This window comes from Cavia porcellus, unplaced genomic scaffold, assembly GCF_034190915.1.
Source record: "Cavia porcellus strain 051 isolate PalLab524CR breed Dunkin Hartley unplaced genomic scaffold, mCavPor4.1 scaffold_19, whole genome shotgun sequence".
In the NCBI taxonomy this organism is placed as follows: domain Eukaryota; kingdom Metazoa; phylum Chordata; class Mammalia; order Rodentia; family Caviidae; genus Cavia; species Cavia porcellus.
The window spans coordinates 6,348,060-6,371,550 of record NW_026947502.1 but is presented as its reverse complement, the minus strand read 5'-3'; the positions used below and the strand labels follow the sequence as shown (position 1 = coordinate 6,371,550).

The window sequence follows — 23,491 nt, the reverse complement described above, 5'->3', positions numbered from 1 at the left end:
TAGAGAGCTTGCCTAGCACGTCTGAGGCCCTATGTTCTAGTCCCAGCACCGGGGAGTGCAGGTGTCAAAAGTTTTAAGAGGCAGATCACGAAGATAACTGCCCCAGCGCAGGCGCCTGGCGCCCCCCCCCCCCTACAGCCCCGCAGGTCCCCACAGTCCGGGGGGCGGGGCGCGAGGAGCGAGGCTCCGGCGGGCGCGCTCAGCTCTGGGGGTGGCTGTGGGACCGCCAGGAGGCGGAACTGAGCGCTCGCGGCGCCGCGGCCCGGGGACCTTCGCCACTGAGGCACCGCCCGCCCGGAAGGACCCGAAGCGAGCTGGGGCCACGGCAGCCATCGCGCACTGCTGTTCTGCTCCGAGGGTGCGGGGCCGACGTCAAGCGAGGAATTGCATTCGCTCCCGTCGCAGGTGAGTGGCAGCGCCTCCTCAGGTTGCGACGGCGGGCGGCGGCTGGGGGATCGCGGGGGAGATGCGACTTTAGGGCCTAGGCCCACCCGGGGGCCCCGCCGTGGCTCCGTGAGCGGGGGAGGACGGGTCCTGTCCCCGCTCGCCGCCCGCCGCTCTGTGACCCCGGGCGGGACGCTTGATTTCAGGAAGACCAGGAGGACTGCAGCCGAGCCTCTCTATTCTCCTGTCCTCAGTTTCCTCAGCGGGAAGGGTGAAGGCCAGGGGGATCAGTGACAGCTGGAGAGGCTATGACGAGCCAGGTTTATTTTGAGCTCCCAGTTAGCGCAGAGACAAACTGAGCGTCCCTCCGGGTGGTACTTAACGTTTTGCCAGAGCCCGAGCCCGGGTTGAGTGGCAGAACTATCGGTAACACTTAGGGAGAAACTGACATAATTTACAGTGTTCAAGATTTTCCCACACGATCGAATTTTGCTTTCAAACACTTAACATTGGCATCATTACCTGAAAGAGAACCAAATTAATCAGAAATTTAAAGGGTTGATATATTGGCCAAGCCAAGGTGAAGAAATCCAACCTACCCTTGTGTGTACATTCTTCCCTCAAGCACAATGTTACATTGTCTTCCTCCGAAGAAATCCGTGTGCCGTGCTACAGTACTGGTTGAGAATAAGTTGCATTGAAGTGGGTGAAAGAAGGAAAAGAATGTTTATTGATGATAAACTGTGTGAAAGGTACTGCCTATCACGCAGCAGACCTTTAAGGAAAGCAGTACTATACTATCATATTTACAGTTTCCAACGTAGCATAGGACTGGGGATTTAGCTCAGCGGCATAAGTGCCTGCCTTGCAAGCAGGCAGTCGTTAGTTCGATTCCTGGTACCGATAAAAACGAAAAAGACCAAAAAAAAAAAAAAAGTGTTTCCAACATAGCATAGCGGTATGTATCTGCTGTCGAACCCTTCAGAAGATCTGTGTTTGTCACCAGGATATTTGAATTTTAATTTTTGTTGTTGTTGTTGTTGTTGTTAGACAAGGTCTTGCTGTGTGGTTCAGGCTATGAGTTCACTGTGTAGCCCAGATTGGCCTCAAACTCAGTGATCTACCTGCTTCGGCTTCCCAAGTGCTTCGATTGCAGCAGTACACCAACGCGCCCGGTTATTTTGAATTTTAAAAGTTTTAGAACTCCTAGCCAGTTGTGCTGGCCCGTGCCTGTAATCCCAACAGTCAGGAGGCTGAAGCAGGATCATAGGGAGTTTCAGGTCAGCCTGGACTACATAGTGAGTTCAAGGCCAACCTGAGCTAAGATAGGGAAGCCCTGTCTCGAAAAACCAAACCAAACAAACAAGCCAAGCAAGCGAGCAAAAACAGAATTTGGGTAATGTGCACCTGGAGTCCCCACCTACTGCAGAGGTTGAGGTGAGAGGTCACTTTAGTTCAGAAGTTTGGGGCCAGCCAAGGCATCATAGCAAGACCACCCTGCCCCTAAGAAAATAAATAAATAAATAAATGAAATTTTAACATAGTTCATTGGCACTTTCTGAATTTGTAGGAAATGATTTTCCTCATTTTAGAAATGTTAGAGAAGCGTCGTACAGTAATTGTGAAGATGAGCAATTTAAGGTAAATTTTAATCTTCATTTTCCTTGCATTATTGTGCTGGAGTAGAAATTCAAGCACAACTTGTCATAAAGATCAGTCTATCAGAAATGGAAATCACTGCCACATCACTCCAGGCTCCACAAACTAGAATTCTTTAGTAATGATTCATTTCTCTACACTCTTAGATGAAACTCATTTAAATTATCTCTCTACAAAATATTATTAAGCAAATAATGTTTAAATAAGTGTTCAAAAGTTTCTCCTTTTATAGTGCTTAGAACTTAGTGTTTTGAGGATGCAATTTATCATCAAGTGTGTCTATTGTAATTTTCTTAATTCACCATTGGCAAGTCATACTCAGTTTGGTTTTTTTCCTCACTTCCCCTCTCCCCAGCCCTGCCCTGTACTAGGGATTAAATTTAGAATTTGTTTGTTTTTGAGACAGGGTCTTGCTAGTTCAGGATATTTATATTTGTCTCGTTTTTTGGGAGGCAGAGGTTTGAGACAGGGTATCACACTATAATTCAGACTGGCCTTGAACTCATAGCAGTCTTTCTGCCTCTGCCCACCGAGTGCTGGGATTACAGGTGTGAGCCACCACTTTGGGCTTATTTGTCATGGTTTTAACCTTTTTTCTGTTGTCACTTTCCTGGAAAGGAAACTTGAATGTGTATTTTTGTGGACTTTGAGAACTAAAAGGTTTGTTCACTAATTATAATTGCTATACATCCAGTCCTAAAATATTTCAGGTGCCTCCCCCAACAGTAGGATATTGACATCATAGTTTCAAAACTTTAAAGGCTATAGAAAAAAAAATCTAACTATTTCAGGGGAGAAAGTTTGTAAAGCAGCACTGTCTTAGAACATTTAAGATACAAAACGTGATGAAGTCATTTGGCTTTCTGTATATTTTTAATACTATTTGAATTTACAAGGGAATTACTAAATTAGCTTACAGAGAGTCCACTTGCAGGTTTTATACTCCTGCAAACCCAGCACTCAGGAGCCTGAGGCAGGAGGGTGGTACCGAGTTGGAAGCCAGCCTGGGCTACATAGTTCATTGTACTCACTTTGGTGTCTTACTTTTCTCTCCTTGCTGAGACAAAATATCTGACTCCCAAAATTAAAGGAGGAAAGGTTTACTTAGCTCACAGTTTTTGTGGAAGTTTCAGCCCATAATCGGCCAGCTCCAGGGCGGAGTGGCATTGCAGAGCAGAGACAGTTCATGGTGGACAGACAGTAACAAGGCAGTAAGGGTGTGAGTACTACTTGGCAGTAAGGGTCAACTGCAACCATTTCTAGCCCTGATGTCTCATTCAGGCTACTTAGGGCAAGTAGTACTCACACCCTTAATCCTAATGCCCTTGAGCCTAGCACTGCACCATGAATAATAATCCCAGTGTCACACATTCTAGATCCAGACACTTCTGAACAAGCCCCACCTATGACTGCATGAGGCTTTAGGGAGATGTCTAGATACAAGCCATAACACTTTGGCAGCACGTGTACATAGTGAGTTCAGGGCCAGCCTGAGCTGCATAAGGAGACCCTGTCTGAAGCAAGATAGCTTGTTTTTTGGTTTTGGTTTTTTTTTGTCATGCTAGGAATTGAACCCAGAGGCTCATGCAGGCTCTTCAGAGAGACTGCCGAGCTATGTACAGCCCCCCACACCTTAAATGATACTGGGGATTGAACTCAGTGCATCTATCCAAATCCCCAGCCCTTTTTTGTTTTGAGATAGGGTCTTGCTGAGTCACTATGTTGCCCAGGCTGGGCTTAAACCTGCAGTCCTCCTGTCTCAGCCTCAAAGAATGCCAGGATTATAAGCATCACCATTATGCCCAGCTACAGGTAATATATGGCTCTTACAGACTCTTTATGTTTTTTAATCATTGCGCTAACCTATTAGCCCCACCTTTTTTTCAGTTTTTATTTTGAAACAGGTTTTGCCAAGTTAGTAAATTGCCTACACTGGGCTCAACTCTGATCATCCTGCCTCAGCCTCCCAGAGTGCTGGGATTACAGGCATGCCAAGCGTCCCAGAATTACTCTTTTGAGTGTTTGTATTTTGTCATCTCACATGATTTTTTTTTTTTTTTTTCATACTGGGGCTTGAATGCAGGCCCTCATACGTGGTAAGCAAGTGCTATGCTACGGACCTACATGCCCAGTCCTCTTTACTTCTTATTCTGAGACCAGGTCTCACTGAGTTGCCAGACTGGAACTAAGATCCTTGTGCCTAAGCTCCCTGACTGAATGGAACTATAGGAATTGGGCTTCTGTTTATTTTCTAATAGTAGTTTTATTGAGCTATAGTAGGCATAACACAAACCCCTTCACAGAATTTAATGTTTTTAATGTAGTCACACTGTTGTGCAACCATCACCGCTGTTTAATTCCCAAAGTTTCCACCATTTAAAAAGAAAGCCAGTGGCCATGAGCTTTTGCTCCCCACCTCCCTGCCCCAGGCCGACAACCACTGATCTACTTCAACTGTGCCTACTCTGGACACTTCATCCCCAGAGCATAAGGATGCGGTTTTAAGAAGTTAGTGTAATCTGAGAAGTTCTATTCCATTACATCCTTTGCACTGATTTCCATGTTACTTGAGTAGATTACTTTTAATCTGCCTAGGGCCCTTTCCTGTTGGATGTTCATGCAATAAATAAATCTGCTGACGTATATTTATTTCCTTGTTCTTGACCTTTGCTCTTCACATGTCTTAATAATGTGCTCATGAGGTTGTGTAACCTGTTCTCGGGGCTCAGGTATCAGGTTCTAGCTAAGTAACTTTGATACTTCAATATTTTTCTGTTTAAAAAAATAACAGATAATTTTGTTTCTAACATAATTCCTAGCTTTTTCAGTTTCTTTGAAATCACTTTATAGAGGACTGGGGATTTAGCCTGCCTTGCAAGCGCACGGTCCTAGGTTCGATCCCCAGTTCCCCCAAAAAAAGGAAAAAGAAAAAAAGAAATAACTTTATAGAAATATAACTATTATTTTCTGGAGTAGTTTCTCTGTATTATTTCTCTTATGACAAATTTTTAAGAGGAAATTAGTACCATCTTTATGCAAAAACATCTTGGTTCTTTAAGGCTTGCCCTGTTCTAACCCTCCTCTCTTCTCATGGCTCTTACCTGTCAGCCTTTATCTGCAGTAAGACTTTGCCTGTCTACTCAGCCTACTTTCTGCAGCAATGCCCTCTGGCCCAGTGCCCCTGTGGACTGTGTCCCCTGTAGCCTGACTCACCATATGCTTCACCTGTACTTTATTTGTCTAGGCCAGAGCCAGCCCTTGGAGCTGGTCACACCCGGACCTGCACTTCTCTGGAATTCTTCAACCCTACCGTATTCATGTTGCTGCCACAGCTCTGGCGTCTGTCTTTCACATTTCTCACCTGTGTTTTGGCTCACAGACTTTCCCCATTTTCCTGTGTCTGAAAAGCCAGGCACCCCACCCTCACCATCATACACATGCTGCTCCCCTTTATACTGTATCCGCTAAGTCTGGACTTCGATCACACCACCTCTCCCTCCCGCCAGCGCCCTCTCCATGTCCTGCCTCCTTGTCCTCTGCTTTGCTGTTCTGGAGGTCTCCAATCTCCAGCGGTTCCTCTTCTCTAAAGATGAGCGTTGCTGGTAGTGGTAGGGAGTCAAGTGAGAAATCGGCACTGACTGGCACTACTGTGAAGGTTTGCTTTCTAATCCCGGTGAGATCTCTGGAACAATTTTGCTTGTTGTGTGCAGCGCTGGATTTCGATTGAAGAGCCTCAGTTATGCTAGGCAAGTGCTGTACTGTGCAGTTACACCTCGGCCTGCATAGCAGTCACTTAGCTTGTTCCCTTCCCCACCCTAGTTTTGCTTCTCACAATTTCTGTACATGTTTCTGCTCTTGTGGAGTTGTATTCCTGCTACTCCTTCAGACTCTTTTATTCTATTCCCCACCCCCTGCACCTTTTGGATACCAGGGATCAAACCCAGGGAGCATGGAGTTTCATCTGTAGATCTTTTGTTTCCTAGAAGTAGGGTCTTCCCAAGTTGCTAAGTCTGGCCTTGAGCTTACTATCCTCCTGCCTCAGCCTCCTGCATTATAGGATCACAGGGCCGTGCAGCTGTGCCTGAACTATGGCTGCACTTCTTTTTTTTTTTTTTTTTTTTGTATTTTTACCGGTACCAGGGATCGAACTCATGACTACCTGCTTGCAAGGCAGGCGCTTATGCTGCTGAGCTAAACCCCCAGCCCAATGGCTGCACTTCTTAACTTCTGCTCTCATTCCTCTTGGCAACGACACTAGCCAGGCTTACTTTGTGTGGTCTATCTCATGTGAGCTGCATAATAGCTGAAGAGATATTTCAGGAGAAATGTGGTTCATTGATAGTCACATGGTACATGAATATCGAGATGGCTTTGGTAATGCTTTGAGTACTGGCCTTAGGTTCTCCAGTAGACTGCTTCCGGCATCCTGTTCAAATTGTCAAAAAGTAGCCTTTGTCACCAGAGCTGTCTCTCTGTAAATTGTTTTTGTTTGTTTGTTTTTGAGACAGGTTCTCTACGTATTGTTTAGGCTGGCCTTCAGCTCATGGTGATCTTCCTGCCTCAGCCTCCCCAGTGCTAGAATTACAGACATGTATCACACACCTAGCATGTAGTTGTATTTATGTTATGACATCTTTCCTTCCCATTTTGCCACTGCTAATTCTTCTAACCTTCCTAGTTTCATTGGTTTGCCCATAAAGATACTATCAAGAGAAAAATTCTGGTTTGATTTAGTTTTGGTATTTTGTTTTGTTTTAAGACAGGGTCTCATGCAATTCAGGCTGATCTTTAGCTCACTTTTTAGCCCAGTCTGGTTACAAACTCAAAACGATCCTTCTGTCTCAGCCTCCCAAGTGCTGGGATTATAGGCATGCTCCACCTTCATGCCAGGTTGTTTGTTGTTGTTGCTTTTTGTGTTTTGTGTACCAGGGATCCAACTCATGACCTCCCGCTTGCCAGACAGGTGCTTGTACTGCACAGCTAAATCCCCCTCCTCCTGCTGTTTTAAGGCAGGGTCCTTCTATGTAGTTTTTCTCTAAGGCAGGTGGCTTTTGTTAACATCAGACATCCTTTAGGGTTCCCCACACAAGAGTAACACCATCTGTTAAGAAAACATTGTACTATTTTTCTTTCCCTGAAGTATATATACATTTTTGGTGGAGATATACATATATATATATATATATATATATATATATATATATATATATCTCCTAATACTGTGGGCCATACAGTAGCAGAAATAGCAGCATATGGCACTGAATGCTTAGTCCATGCCATGTACAAACCATTTTGTGAATACTAATTTATTTGATTTTCACGGCAGTCTGAGATAGTGGCTACCCTTATGGGAAAGTGAAGTAAATTGCTTAAGGCAGTAAATGGGCCTGTCCTGGCTCCAAGGTCCTAGGTTTAACCTCTAGACCATGAGTGTTGGGGCTTTGGGTGTGGCTGAGCCACACCAAGTGAAAAGGAATTGCATTGGGCCACATATAAGCTGGGTGAGGTAGTTAGTATATAAGTAACAAGCTCCCTTTATTATAGCTTATTATTTTATGAAACTATACACCAAGCCTTGGTTTCATAAAAAATAAAATCCATGTCTATTTAATACCGATGAATACCTGTCTTTGTAGACACACACTTGCAGGAGCGGGCAGGTTGGAATACCTTTGTCAGTCATCCCTGCGTCGCATCCACCTGGCTGCACAGGTGCACGGCGCATCTGACACACATGGGTTTCATTTCCGCTGGGGTTGGCCCTGCCCTAGGTCTCCCCTTGCACAGCATTCATTGTCACCTATACAGACGTTGCTGTAGCATCCACATTCAAGTCATTAAGGGTCCAGCCAAGAATCACACAGGAACATTAAATTTATGAGCTTGTGGAGACCACATTACTAGCTTGAATGTACCTGTTCTTGACCATAGTGTTCATAGGAGTTCAGTAAATGTCTGTTGATTTTGTGTTTGTGTTGCTGGATTAAATTGAATGATTCAGTATTGTTTCTTTTGTCCGTATTCATATTTGTATTTATGCTTATATCTGGGGGTGGGATCTCCATATGTCTGCCAGGCTGGCCTCAAACTCATGAACTCGAGTGATCCTCCTACCTCTGCCTCCCGAGTGGCTGGGACTACAGGTGTGCACCACCATGCCCAACCCCGTTGTGCAGGGGCCCTGATTGAATCTGATTTAGCATTCAGGTTCTGCCTCGCTGATTAGCATCTGCTGATTTTCAGCTCAGTTGTAGCCCCCTCAGCCCAGTCTGTTACACAACAGAGCCTAACTTTGCTGTACCCTGTTGGATTTGACACCTCTGAATACTGCGGCCTTCACAGCCTTCTTAGTGAACCCCTGCTTAATCTTTACACTCAAGCTAAATAAACACGCTCAAAAACCCTTCCTTAAATGCCCTTAAATGCGCCTTTTGCCTCCTCTGAAACTGTGGAAATAAGGAGCTGGGGATTTAGCTCAGCGACATAAGCACCTGCCTTGCATGGGGGCGGTCGTGAGCTCGATCCCGGGTACCCATAAAAATGAAAAAGAAAAAAAAAAAAAAGAAACCGTGGAAATGGGAATTTGCATGGATCTATAAGAAGCAGGCCTTATTTCTCTTTTAATATGGACTGTAAAAGTACATCTGTGAGCACAGCATACTTTTTCCCATTGTTTTATATACTTTTAAAAAATTAATGTGGAGCTTATGATTTACAGTATGGGCTTTTGTGCATGTATTTGTATAAATCTTGAAACCCTACAGGTAAATTAATATCGTCCCAGATGATAAAGCACTTGGTGTTCATGATTTTCAGTTAAATCACAGTGTGGAGCTAACTTTTCAGTCTAGAATTACACCCTTTGTGAGAGAAGGAGCTGCATTGATCATCATTCTTTGTAGTCCTTATAGATCTAGCTCAGGACCTTGCACATAATATAAGCCATGAAATGTGTTGATTTGAATGAAATAGCTCAACGTATTCTACTGCTCAATTGTCTGCACCCAAGGTTATTATGATTCTATTTGGAAAACATATTGCATTGCAAAATCACTAGGAAAGCTATGCCAGGCGTAGTGGCACAAGCCTGTGATCCCAGCACTCAGGAAGCTGAGGCAAGAGGATCACACAGCAAGTTTCAGGCCAGCCTGGGATACATAGTGAGTTCAAGGCCAGCCTGAATCACATAGCAAGACCTTTTCTCAAAAGGTGTAATTTTTAGGCTGAGTAAAATAGAAACTCTCACGGTGTTACGTTCGTGTATATCTGTATGTGTGTTGCTGTTCGCTTCTCATTCTCGTGACGCTGACATATAGAACTCTTCATAGTTTTGCTAATTACTTAATTAGGAATTGACTGGAAGAACAAAAAGAGGAAAGGAGCGTCAAGAGGCCATCACCAGGCCCCACGGCTCGTTCATATGGAGTCAGGCCTGCTCTCATCTCCCCCTCAGTCAGCACCATGTGCTAGCACTCTGGCCTCCCACCTCTAGATTCTGAGTTCAGTGAGCCCTTCTAGGGCAGGATTGATGACCCACTTGAGTGAGGTGATCAAAGACTTTGTGTAAAGATAGCCAGGCACGGTTGCTACACAGACCCATAATCCCAGCACTCGGGAGGCTGAGGCAGGAGGATGGCCACAAATTTAAAAAAGATACAGCTGGTACCATATATAAATTTCTGGCTTTCTTAGATCATATTTTTAAATTTTTCAAATTTAAGCATATTTCTGAATATAGTACTTTAAAAATTCAAATCATAGTAGAAAAGTACAGTCTAGTTTGATTCAGCATGAATTGTATTTAACACATATGTTGAGTAACAGGAGTAATATAGAAAATAAAAGACCCTGAGGGAAGAAAGGTCTGGGGTACAGCTGAGGGGTACAGCACTTTGCTGCCACACACGAAGTTCTGGATTCAGTCCCCAGCACCAAAACTATTTAAAAATACACACACACTGTATGTGTGTTGCTTTGAGGTCAACAAAGTTCATTTTCTAGATAGTAACAGGCCTGAAATTTGGGCCAAATCCAAAAAGTTTAAAGGGCCATGCTATCCTTGACATGCTTTTTTTTTTTGGTTCATTTGTGCTGTTGTTGTTGTTGAGACAGGGTGTCGCTGCAGTTCAGCTTGGCCTCAGATTCACAGCAACCTTCCTGCCTCAGCTTCAGAGTGCTGGGATCCTAGCTGTGCACCACCATACCTGGCTACAATGTTTTTCCTAATCCTTAGTGCTATAATTCTTTTTCCCTTTGCTACTTTACTAGGCAAAGAGTAGTCTCCACTTGATTTTTTTTTTTTTTTTTTGGTAGTATTGAGGTTTGAATCTGGGGATTATGCCACTACTTCTAAAACCTTTTTTATTTATCATTTTGAGATAGCGTCTTGCTGAGTTGCCCAGACAGGGCCTCACATTTGCAATCCTCCTGCCTCAGCCTTCTGAGTAGTGGAATTCTGGTATGGGCCACAGTGCCAGCTCTATTTGATATGTTAATGGAATTTTGTTTTTCATCCAACAGTACCATTTGGGTAGAAGGACTTGGGTAACAGTGTTTAACTCTGTTTGTAAGGTTGCTGTCGGATTATTTACTGAGAGTTGGTATTTAATGTTGCAGGTGTTTTATGTACATTGGTGCCTAATGGCAACTCTACTAAATCCAGCATTCTTTTTTTCAGACCCTATAAGATCTGGATATGTCCTTCATATTTGATTGGATTTACAGTGGTTTCAGCAGTGTGCTACAGTTTTTAGGTAACACTGGCCTTTCGTTTTCTCTTCTTACCCCAACTAATCCTGTTTATATGCATGTACTTATTTGTGCAGTACTTTTTTACCAATAAGCCAGCAATCAAGAATGCAAGTGAGCTGATTTTAGTGGCCCACCACTGTGCTCTGGGAGGCTGAGGCAGGGGATCGAAAGCTCAAACCTAACCTGGGCAATTCAGCGACTTAGTGAGACCCCACCTCAGAACTACAAAACAAAATCTAAAGTTCAGGTCTGGGAATATACTCAGTGGCACAGAGTGTGTTTAGGGTTTGTGAGGTCCTGTGTTCAATCCCCAGCATCACTGAGCTACATCCCAGAATTTTTATTTTTTATTTCAACACAAGATCTCAGTTGCCTAGGCTGGGCTTGACCTTGTGATCCTCCTGCCTCAGTTTCACAGAGTCCTGGGATCACATGTGTGCACCACCACACCTAGCTCAAAAAACAAAACTTCCTTTGTTTTTGTTTTTAAGACAGCCTCACTATGTAGTCTAGGCTGGTCTCAAACTCACTGTGTAGCCCAGGCTGGCCTAGAACTCGTTCTGCCTCAGCCTTCTGGGCACTGGGATTGTGCCACCACAACCTGTTTGAAGAAACACTCGTGGTAAATCCTAAAACTGCCAAGAGAAACGTAAAGTGTGGTTAGCACCTGCACTCCTGATGCAGTGCAGTCTGAGCGTGCTGGTGCTGTACCACTGTCCAAAGGAAATGCCTACTCCTCGGGAGCTTGCTTACTTTGCTTTTGTATGTTCAATAAAAATGGTCTCCACTAAAAAACACTTGTTACTGAAGAAATTCAGTGTCAACTGCAGCAGTTCAGTGCCAGTCTACTATCAGTTGGTCATTGTTGCCCTTTTTTCCTATTTATCAACTTATTGGTACCGAGCTGCTATTTCTTATGTGTATGGCATACTTTGTATATAAATGTCAGGAACTAAACCTAGGGCCTCCCTCCGCTGCGTCCTAAGTCACTGAATTGCTCAAACTTGTAATCCTTCTGCCTCTGCCTCCCAGAGCACTGGGATTGTAAATGGACACCACCACACTTGTGTACACTTGGTTTTTGTGTTTTGTTTTGTCTTTGAGACAAAGTCTTGCTGTGTGGTGCAGGCTGGCCTTGAACTCACTGTGTGGCCTAGGCTGGCCTGTAACTCATGGTGATTCTCCTGTCTCAGCCTGCCAAGTGCTGGGATTACAGGCATGTGCCACCACACCCAGCTATACTCGTTTTGTTGTTGTTACTGCTGAGTTTTATGGAATTCTGTGATCAACAGTGTCACCTTATGTTCAGGGATATTCACCCAATGAACGATTTAACCTTTTGGCTGGGAAAATTTTGTTATGGTTTCTTTTGTTAAAATACGTAGTTTAGGGCTGGGGATTTAGCTCGGTGGCATAAGTGCTTGCCTAGCAAGAGCATGAGTCTGATCCCTGGTTCCCCTCACAAAAAAAGAAAGAATAGGAGGAAAAAAATATACATAGTTTATTTTCATCTGTGAAAAAATTCCTTTAATTTTTCCTTCAGGGTAGCTTCCTACATACATGACATCAAGTATTTTATGGATGTTGCATAAATGGCGTATTTAGTCAGTGCTTACTAGAGTCAGATGGAGAAGGTAACAAATGTGTCTGTGCTGCAGACCCAAAGGATCCAGTCGACAGCTGGAGCCCACAGCAACATCGGTGCAAGTCTGTATCAGCAGGCCGAGGGGCGGTTAATTAACCACCACAATACTCATCCCTTAGGTGTCACCACAAGCAACCTTTTGGCAACACAAATACTCTACTGTGGAGTCAGATTTAGCTTTTTAATTATTTGAAATCCCAAATCATTAATAGATTTTTTGGTTTTTTTTTTTTTTTTTTTTGGTTTTTTTTTTTTTTTTTTTTTTTTTTGAGCCAGGGTTTCACTATGTAGTCAGGCTGGCCTCAAGTTTGAGATTCTCTTGCCTCAGCCTCCCAAGTGCTGGGATTATAGGCATGTGCTACCATGCCTGGCTTTACCAGATTTTACGAAACTCTTCTAAAACTGAAAATAAAGCCAGGCATAGCAGTAAAGGCCTATATTCCCAGCACCCTGGAAGTCTGAGGCAGGAGGATCGTTAAGTTCAAGCCCTGGGCAACTTAGTGAGAGCCTGTCTAAAAATTAAATCAGGGCTGGAGTATAGTTCTGTGCAAAGGCCCAGGGTTCCATCCCCAATGTTGGGAAAAAACAAAAACTTGAAAATAAGTTTAGAAATTCAAGCTTATTTATGCTAAATTTAAAATTACTTGGACAATCTGTGTCATATCACTTTAGCTAACCATATTTTCTTACTCTCCAGGATTATATAAGAAAACTGGTAAATTGGTATTTCTTGGATTGGATAATGCGGGAAAAACAACATTGCTACACATGCTAAAAGATGACAGACTTGGACAACATGTCCCAACATTGCATCCCAGTAAGTATAACAGTCTCCCATACATGGTACCTGATCACTGCTACGCGGTGTTCGTTAGCCAAAGTGATGCTGGGAGTTAGGCACTAGAGTGGATCCCAAAATTCATGGGGATTACATTCCCAGAGCACCAGGGCTGGGGATTTAGCTCAGCAGCATAAGCACCTGCCTTGCAAGCAGGTGGTTGTGAGTTCGATCCCTGGTACCGATAAAAAGTTTAAAAAAAAGAGCAAACATTCCCAGAGCACCCACAAATAGTGAAATTTCTGATATGGTCAGAGAAATGCCTATGCCTGTTTCTATAGTTTAAACCCTAAATATGCTATGTCTCCTGGAGTTACTTAATTTAGTAAAATACTGTATTAATAAAGTCTTAAATTGTACAGAGCATTTGGGTATCATTTTAGAAACATTAGGGCTTTAAGAACAGAACTGGGGCTGGGGATATAGCTCAGCTGCATCCTGCCTGACAAACACAAGGTTGTGAGTTTGAAAAACAAAACTGAAAACACTTGAAATAGCTACACGTGGCACAACGAGCTGTTAAATGCAGGAAATGCCAGGACATCTGCCTGCAGTGGGTTACAGCGCAGCAGCCAATCAGCAACAAGAAGAACTGAATAATGGGCTCAGATTGGCTACTTGCAAACCTCCCGCAAAAAAAAAAAAAAAAAAAAACAGTTGCAGATGGTATTTGCAGTTTCTGCAAAATTTCTGGGGTTTCCACAAACAGTTATTAGTTAGGTTGTAAGGGAAAACCCATGAAGGCCAAGAACTCTAAACTATGACTTCTCAGCCAAAAATACATACTGCAGCCAAAATTTTTTTGTTTTGCTTTTTAGATAGTTTATGATGGGATTATTTGACCTGTTCCTAAAATAGTATAGTAAATAAGAGGCCTGACTCAGGGAATATATTTAGATCTTAAAATGTTACTCAGAGCTTTTTATCAGAGTTAGTATTCCTTTCTGTAGCTAGAAGAATCATAAAGTTGTTATTTTAGACATTGTGACAAGATACATAGTCATGAATATCTTGTTTGCATAACATGAATTTCTTTCAAATTTTAAAACCATAGTCTTTTAATCATTAATTCAGTAGACAGATTACGGTTTACAAATCGCTGCTACTGTCAGTTTACTAACCACTTACTTTGCTATTCCTGACAGTCTCGACAGTAGGTAGTATGAATGTCATAGCGGGGCTAGGAATGTAGCTCAGAGGTACAGTGCTTGCCAACATGCATGAGCCCGGGTTCAGTCTGTAGCACCACAGTATAGATAGGTAAAATGTTGGGCGAGGTGGCACATACCTGTAATCCTGGCATTTAGGAGACTGAGGCAGGATTGCAATGAGTTCTAGGCCAGTTGGGGCTACATAGTGAGTTCAAGACAAGCCTGTACTACACAGCCAGATTCTATTTGGGTCTAAAAATATATTTTTACTTTTTTTTGGTACTGGGGATTGAACTCACAACTTCATGCTTGCCAGGCAGGAACTTATGCCACTGAGCTAAATCCTCGACCCTGAAAATATATTTTTAAATTAAATAAGTAAATTTTATTTATTTAAAAATAAGTAGGGGAGGGTTAGGGGTTTAGCTCAACGGTGTAAGTGCCTGCTTGGCAAACGTGAGGACGTGAGTTTGATCCCCGGCACCAAAAAAATAAAATAATAAAATAAATAAATAAACAAAAATAAAAATAAGTAGGGGGCCAGGGTTTTAGCTCAGCGGCATAAGCGCCTGCCTGGCAAGCGAAAGATCATGAGTTCAATCCCTGGTATCAAAAAAAAACCCCAAAAAGTAGGAGGCCAGCTTGGGCAATATATTGAGATCCTATCTCCAAATGACAGAAGAAAAAAAGGGTTGGAGAAGTAGCTCAGTGTGAAGGCGCTGAGTTCAGTCTCCAATACTGCAAAAATTAATAGAATAATTTTTTTTTCTTTTTCCTTTTTATTGGTACTGGGGATTGAACTCACGACTGCCTGCTTGCAAGGCAGGCACTTATGCTGCTGAGCTAGATCTCCAGCCCCAATAGAATAATTTGTTGTGCTTTCTTTTAGAAAGACTATCTGAAAAACAATAATAGTTCTATAAATTACTTAATATTTATCATCTTGTATATCAGGTTGTAGAATGGGGTACTATTGCAGAAAGTAAAGTTAAAGTGACAAAGTTTTAGAATAGCCAGTGCTGATTAATATTATCTTACTCTGAAGTCCTACTATGCTTTTGTTCTTCTGTTTCCTTTGGTTCTACCCTGTTATATCTTATCGGATATTATTATGTGTGATAGTATAAACAAATTTTCTATGGAAAATGAGATAATATAGTAGCCATTGTTCATTTTCTGTTATTTGGTTCTGAAAGCCCTGTAATGCTTTCATTCTCTTGAATAGTTTTATACTGTTTAGTTATGTTTGATACTATCATATGAAGTTATGCTCAACTATTCAAAGAAAGAGTCATTGTGATAGTTACTGTTAATTATGGATTGTCTTGTAGTAAAATGCTGTGTTGCTTGCATTGTTCTGATCTGATCTGCTTTGTTATGTCCTCTTTTGTCTTAATCTCTTTAAAATAAAAAAAAATGACAAAGTTATTAGAATTAGAAGTCTACTTTATAAAACCTGCGGCCTTACTTTTACTGATGAAAAGATTAAAGAGCAGGTAGAATATAATATAAAGATAAATCAGCCCAAGATTAATTATAAAATAGTGATTGATTGCCACTCTGGGGATTGAGCCTGGGACCACTGCATGCCAGGAAATCCCTCTAATACTGACCTACATCCTCAGCTCACTGTACCTTTAATAATGAATGCCACCATGTATGCCTGTAACACCAGCTCTTCAAGAGACTGAGACAGGACAATCTAAGACCTGGGTCTAGTCCCCAGTACTGCCCTTCCCACAAAAAAGAAAAAAGAATTGAAAACTAGACCAAAACTTAGATAATACTGTATTTAGTTCAGTAAATGTTCAAAGACTTCGTTGTTGTTGCTGTTGTTTGTTTTGTTGGGGGGGGGGCGGATCTTGCTATATTGTTCAGGCTTGACCTTGAACTCTGTGTAACCCAGATTGGCCTTAAACTCACAGTGATCCTCCTGCCTCAGCTTCTTGAGTACTGGACTCATAGGTTTGCACCACCAGGCCTGGATGTATTCAGAGACTGAAGATAGAGAAAAGAATGGGGGCGAGGGCGGGGCGGCGCCCAGAAAGCCAAGTATTTATTTCTTGTATAAAACTGTTAGGTTGGTAAAAGATTTTATAAAATTGATGTCCTTTTTTGATATTGAGAAGAAAGTAGGTGTTGAGAAATAGGATTCTGATATAAGAACAATACTGTCAAAGACAAAATGATTATGGCAAAATTGTGTGTATATAAAATTGCAAAAGCACAGGATTAGAAGAGACTATGGAGTAGTCTTATGTTGGGTGTAAGTTCATTTTTGTTTTTGTTTTACTTTTTGGTATTGCCCTCTTTTATTTATTTAACAAATAGTTGTTCAGCTCCTATGTCAGATATTGTGCTAGAGATAGGGATTCAGTGGCACAAAACTGATTCCATCTCAGCTTTTCTGTTGCTCACATTGAGTTCAACGTACAATTTTCAACTAAAAACATGTGTGAAGAAGATACAGTATATATATCCTACCTGTGATCTGGCAGTTCCATTCCAAGGTATTTATTCCAGGAAAGTGAAAAGATATATTTAGCAGAAGCCTGTACAGGCATCTTTCTACCAGCTTTGTTTATAATAGTAAAAACTAGAAATACCTCTGGTGTCTATCAAAAAAAAGCAGTAGAATTCTACTCAGCAAGTAGGAGAAACAAACTGTCATATTGTTCTGCATGGTGAAGCTGGTCACAAAAGTTACCTGCTTCTAATACCATTTATGTGACATTCATTCCAGACCCGGCAAAACTAACTTGCAGCAGTCAGCGCGGTTCCTTCTGGGGCAGGTGTGGAAGTTGACAGGAAAGGAACAGGGGACTTTCTAGGATGTTAATCATATTTTGCATTTTAATTAATGAGGTTGGGACTTCTGGAAACCTCAGAATGTATTAGGGTTTATAACCGCAGAAGTAGATTTCCAGGCATTGTCTTTTCATTATAGATAGTGACTGTGAACAGAGATCATAGTAAATATTTTGTTGACTTGGTATTATACACAGAGTTTCTTCCCAGTGTGTCAGTGCAACAACCCAGACTCAAACTAGCGAAAGTTTTGTGATAACTATGAAAACCTCTTTGTGCCATGCACGAGGAGTCATAGCCTCTGGAATTACATCCTAGCTGTTAGCAGCAGGATAAAACTGTTACTACAGCTGTCCTTCAGCACTGAGCAGTAGCTAGCACAGGCTTTTAATTCCTGGGAGCAGGAAAAAGACTCTTCTTTGTAACAGCTCTATGTCAGGATGCAGGGAGGGGTCATAGCCTGGGAGTCTCTCTGAGTTGTGGGGACAGAGCACAGAAATGAGGGAGGAAAAGGTGAGTAGGATTTGTCCGGCAGAATATTGTATAGGAGGAAACGTGAGAGAATGGCTTCAGAAATTTGCAGGGCAGACTGGCAGTCTGAGCATGCACAGGGTAAAGCTCACAAAGCCAGTCAAGGACTTTCTTAGAACTCACCCCGGGCTGGGAGCATTTGCATTCCCACCACTCAGAATCGAAGATCCTGATTGGATGCACAGGGCATTCAATAGAGTCCAGAAGGACTATACCTTAGTAATGAGACCAAACTAGCTGCAAAGTAAAGGCTATGTAGATCTGCCCCAACAGAACTTAACTGATCTACAGGCAGCTGTTTGCCAGAGAAAAGTTCAGAGGAATACAACAGAATCCAAAGCACTGGACAGGCAAAGTAGGAAAATGTGCTCCATAACAGGAGAGAAGTCAGATGCAGCAGGCCCAGCCTGGCGTGCTGGCACACATCTTGTAATTCCAGCACTCTGGGAGGCTGAGGCACGCTGTCAGGTTTAGCCAGAGCAACTTAGCAAGACCCTTTGCAAAATAAGAAAATGAGAAAAGACGCTGTGGAATCAGCTCGGTGAAAAGGCCCTAAAAAGACAGCCCTTATGTATGCCCAAGGACTTAAAGGAAAACATGTCCTTAAAGAGGAAAGAAAGAAAGGTATCAAACCGAACCAAGTGGGATGCCTACTAATGAAAACTCTAATATCTGAAATGAAAATTTTATTGGAAGGTTTACAGCAAATTAGACCATGCCAGGGCTGCAGAAAGAAAAACCAGTCAAGTCAGTGCAGTGGGAATGTACAAAAGGCAGAGAAAAATGGCTGAAAGCAAAAGAAACGGAACCTAAGGTGGGACAAGCCAGCAACCCAAGGGACTTCAGATTCAGGAGCCAAAAGGGAAAGGCGGAACAAAAGTAATTTGAATAAAATGCCCCCAATTTTCATCATAAAGAGTGTCTTGGGATTAGGAAAGTAGCTTAGCTGTAGATCACAAGAAGGCCCCAGGCCCGGGATGTAGCTCAGTGGCACAAGCGCCTGGCCGGCAAGCACAAGGTTCTGAGTTTGATTCCTGATGCCAAAAATAAGACTTTTATGACAGCCATAAGAGAAAATTATTTCACTATATCACATAAGAAGAATTGCGTGAAACGCTGTTAGGTTATGATTGAGCCGGGGGTGGGCAGGGCTCGTGCTTGTAGGCCCAGCTGTCTGGAGGCTGAGAAAGGGGCACCGGGCCTTCAAGGCCAGCCTGAACTACGTAGTGAGACCCTGTCTCACCAAGCAAACAGACAAGACAAAGAGCTGAATGTCACGTGGTCTGGAGTGTGTTTAATATGTTTACTAGTTTTTGCTTGATTTGATTGATTTGATTTGCAACTACTGTATACCAAATATAAATTATGTAATGTATGTTCTGAGTGGGTTTCTGATTTTCATGTTGTAAAAATATTTTGTGTTTTTATTTAGCTTCAGAAGAACTGACTATTGCCGGTATGACTTTTACAACTTTTGATCTGGGTGGACACGTTCAAGGTAACATCCTATGTTATTCTCATAATCTTTTATTTTAACTAAATAAAAATATGGCCATTGTGTTCTAATGTGTAAAATGTCATTTCATTTAAGGGAGGCCAGAGTAGACCTAGAGTTTAGGGGTTATTGCTCCCAGATAAACACTTTCAAAGCAAAGATGGTTTTCATGATAGTACTGGTCAGTTTAAGTGTGAGTTATTACGGTAGAAATTAGCTTCCTTTCTCTCTGCTTCAAATCACCTAGTGCCTGTTGTCCGGGTTTTGAAAAAACCTTCAGTAGCTAACTATATTCCTTACAGTATGAGAGTCAGATTCTGTGATGTGTTTACTTTCCTCATCTTTTTTACCCACACTCCGTTCCTGTTCTCTTCACACCAACCAAATCAATCCAGTGCCCCCCCCTGCCCCCCTTGCTGCCCTGCAGGGCCCAGTGTTTCTCTGGGGTGCCCCTGGGAAGTGGTCTCCATTGAGAACCTTACCCACTACTGCTGTCCTCGCCATTGGCTTCAGATTGGAAATGTCAGAACCGTGGCTACTGCACATATATATGCATAGGTACAGTTTTGCTGCTTGTACTTTAGATTTCTATAGCAGCAGTCTTGCAGTGAATTAATAACATGCCTCCTGGCCTGGTGGTAGATTTTTTTCAGTACTGGAGATTGAATGTGGAGCCTTGGCCTAAGCTACATCCTCAGCCCTACTGCTTTTTACTTTAAGACTAAGCCTCACTAAGTTGGCCAGGCTGGCCATGCGCTTTTGATCCTGCATCGTTTTGGGATTACACATGCTGGGCAGGACTCCTTGTTTGTTTTTTGAGACAGAGTATCCCTATGTAGCTCAGACTGGCTGGGATTACAGGCATGCGCCACCAGGCCTGGCTTACGTCTCCTCCTCACATGAGAAAACTGGGGAAGGATAAACTGTTTGACCACTCAATATAGAAAACTTGAAATTTCTTCTTTGGCATTCTGGAAAGATCTTGGCACCACTGGGTAAAAGACCAACTTGAATATATAGTGAAATCACAGCAGCTAACTAAAGGATAGGATAGCTGCTCTCTGTCTCTCTTTTTTTCTCTTTTATTCCTGCTACGTGGTTCGGGCTGGCCTTGAACTCGCTATGCAGTGTAGGCGATCACTGAGCTCATGGCACTCCTGTCTAGCCACCCAAGTGCTGAGATTGTAGGCATGTGCTGCCACACCTCATAAAATAGCTACTGTTGATATCTTGATGGACTCTTCAATCACACCATCTGCTAGGCTTGACCAGCAAGTAAATTCTAATTCCTGATTGTTTTTGTTAGCCCGAAGAGTTTGGAAAAACTACCTTCCTGCTATCAATGGCATTGTATTTCTGGTGGATTGTGCAGACCATGAAAGGCTGTTAGAATCAAAAGAAGAACTTGATGTAAGTTAAATAATTAAAACTAAGCATAGTAAAGTAACCTGATAAGCCCAAAGAAATAGGCTGGAGGTAGAGACGTCAGAGTTTAGCTCTCCGGTAATCTCTGGTGAAACTCCTGGCGGTTGCTTTGCGTAGTGATGGCTCTGCTTAGAACGCAGAGGGAGTTAAGTTGGGGACTTGACACTCCTAATGGTTAGAAAGCTGTGGCACAGACACGGAAGACTGGAGGAGCTCACTCTGCAGGGTCACTTCTCCTGTGTTTCATGTGTGCATCATTCTAGAGTGACCTGAGCTTGAGTCCTGGTCATCCTAAGGTGCCATTCCTTCAGCCTGGCCAGAATCTGAAATCATGTAGCACACTAGCATTGCCACCACATGCAGAAGTGAGCGAGCACATCTCAGGACCTCTCCTCTGCCCTCAAGGGCTTCCGGATGCTTCCTGAAGGGGCTCAGAACTAGACCTGGGGCACAGAGTAAGCTGGTTCATGATTGACCGCAGCGGGCCTGACCACTACTTCGCCCAGGGCTGGCAAACGGACGCTCATTCATGTGAGAAACTCCAGATAGGCCCTGTGGTTGTGTGGCAGGGGCAGAGAGTTCCCGATTCCTGCTTGAGCCCAGGCACTGCTCCAGGGCAGGGCCACTTCTCTTCCCCCTCAGATGCCTCCCTCAGGCAGGTGCTGCTGCTACGCTTAGCTCTGAGCTTCCCGGGGGCTGACTGGATCGCAGCTCAGGAGCCATGGAACCAGGGTTAACCAGCTTCAAGACATTGGTGGTGGCCGCACTGCCCCGCTGATTTGCCAGGAAGGTGCTTAAGCCACTGAGCTAAATCCCCAGCTCATATGCCACTGATTTGCTTGGGGTGCACAGTGAGCATTTCCAGAATGAGCCTGAGGAAGATAAGAATTGGGCTTCGGGTTTCCCTGTGCTCATTTTAAGATGTGGGGAAGGTTTGCCAGAGAAAGTCTGTGTGGCATGATGTTAGAGGCCAGTCCTAGACTGTGGGTGTCCTGTCAAAGTAAGCTCTTAGGATGGCTTCCAATCAGTTTATCATCTTCGTTTTGTTTTGCAGTCACTAATGACAGATGAGACCATTGCTAATGTGCCTATCCTGATTCTTGGGAATAAGATTGACAGACCTGAAGCCATCAGTGAAGAGCGGTTACGAGAGGTGTTCGGCTTGTATGGTCAGACAACAGGAAAGGTAACAAGGGAGACAGACTGATGGACAAAGGAAAAACAATGGGTGTGGTGGTGTACGCTGTAATCCCAGCTAATTGGGAGGTTGAGGCAGGGGGATTACAAATTGAAGGCCAGTATGGGCAACTGAGCAAGGACCCTGTCTCAAAAAAAAATTTTTTTTTTTTTGGTCTTTTTCATTTTTATCGGTACAAGGGATCGAACTCACGACTGCCCGCTTGCAAGGCAGGCGCTTATGCCGCTGAGCTAAACCCCCAGTCCCTCCTGTCTCAAAATTTTAAAAAGTGTCCTTGAAGAAGGGCTGGGGGCTGGGTGTAATGCTGCACACCTGTAATCCTAGTACTTGGGGCTGAGGCATGATTGCTGTGAGTTTGAGACCAGCTTGAGCTCCACATACAGCAAGATCCTGTTTCAAAAGAAAAAGAGAAAAGAAAAGAAAGCAAAAGGGCTAGGGCTTAGTGTTTACACTAAATGAAAAAAACCTCCTAAAAACTGTCATTTAGCCAGGTTTGTTGGTATATACCTGTAATCCCAGGACTCTTGGAGGCTGAGGCAGGAGGATCTAAAGGTCAAACTCAACATTTAGGTTTTAGCAATAATCCGTCTCAAAGTAAAAGACAAAAAAGGATGGGAGATGTAGTTTACATGAAAGCTCAGCCTCCTGAGTGCTGGGATTACAGGTGTGCACCATCATGCCTGGCAGTTTTCAGAGTTTTGAGAATCGTAAATGTTCAGAATTAGCCACCATGGCTGGGAATGGAGCTCAGTGGTGCAGGAGGTCCTGGATTCAATCTCCAGGCCACTAAAAACACAAAATAAAAGGTGGTGGCACATGCCTATAACCTTAGCACTTGGAGCAGAGTCAGAACCATTAGCAATTCCAGGCCTGCCTGGGCTGCCAAGTGAGAGTCTGTCTCACAAAGGCCACAAGGCCTGGAGATTTAGCTCAGTGGCATAAGCGCCTGCTTTGCAAGTATGCCGTCGTGAGTTTGATCCCCAGTACCAAAGAAAAAAAAGGCCACAAAATAATACCATTGAATATTTAAATATATCAGTATTGTGTTTAGACCCCCAGTTTACCTAAGATAAGGAAGATGCAAATTTGGGCATAGGAGTATTACATTTGTGCTGGACATAAACTTATACTCAGCTTTAAGACGATGATTTTGTTTTTGAGGGTGGGGATCGAACATGGACTTCACATACGCTAGGCTTGTGCTCTACAACTGAGCTACATGCCCAGCCCCTAAATCACTTTATTTTTGCACTCATTTATGCTATTATTTAAGAAGTGATAGGGGAACATTAGTATTGGAAAAGCCCAAATAAACAATGGAAGGACTCCATAGTTTACAAATAGAATGCTGGTTCAGGTCTATTCTTTCAAGTAGAGAAATTTTGCAGCCCCTCCCCTTTTGAGACATTGCTAAATCCCTACATTAGAGGCTGAGGCAGGAGGATGTCTAAAGTTTGAAGCCAGGCTGGGCTACATAGCGAGACCCTATCTCAAAAAAAATATTGCCCAAACTAGGCTCAAACTTGTGGTCTTCCTACCTCAGCATCCCTGAGTCCAGGGCTACTAGCATACAGACCATACCCATCTTCTGTGCCTTTTCAATAAG

General features: G+C 43.1%; 1 protein-coding gene across 1 annotated transcript in view; it reads left to right on the top strand.

The window, feature by feature from the left end:
* Nucleotides 1-247: 247 nt before the first annotated feature.
* Nucleotides 248-23,491, top strand: part of Sar1b (secretion associated Ras related GTPase 1B) — a 30,014-nt gene continuing 6,770 nt past the window's right edge. The window contains exons 1-6 of the mRNA XM_003464474.4: nt 248-405; nt 10,721-10,796; nt 13,137-13,256; nt 19,200-19,265; nt 20,569-20,672; nt 21,742-21,873. Of these exons, the coding sequence (XP_003464522.1) occupies nt 10,739-10,796; nt 13,137-13,256; nt 19,200-19,265; nt 20,569-20,672; nt 21,742-21,873 (480 nt within the window). The 5' untranslated portion in view covers nt 248-405; nt 10,721-10,738. The remainder of the gene's footprint in view (nt 406-10,720; nt 10,797-13,136; nt 13,257-19,199; nt 19,266-20,568; nt 20,673-21,741; nt 21,874-23,491) is intronic.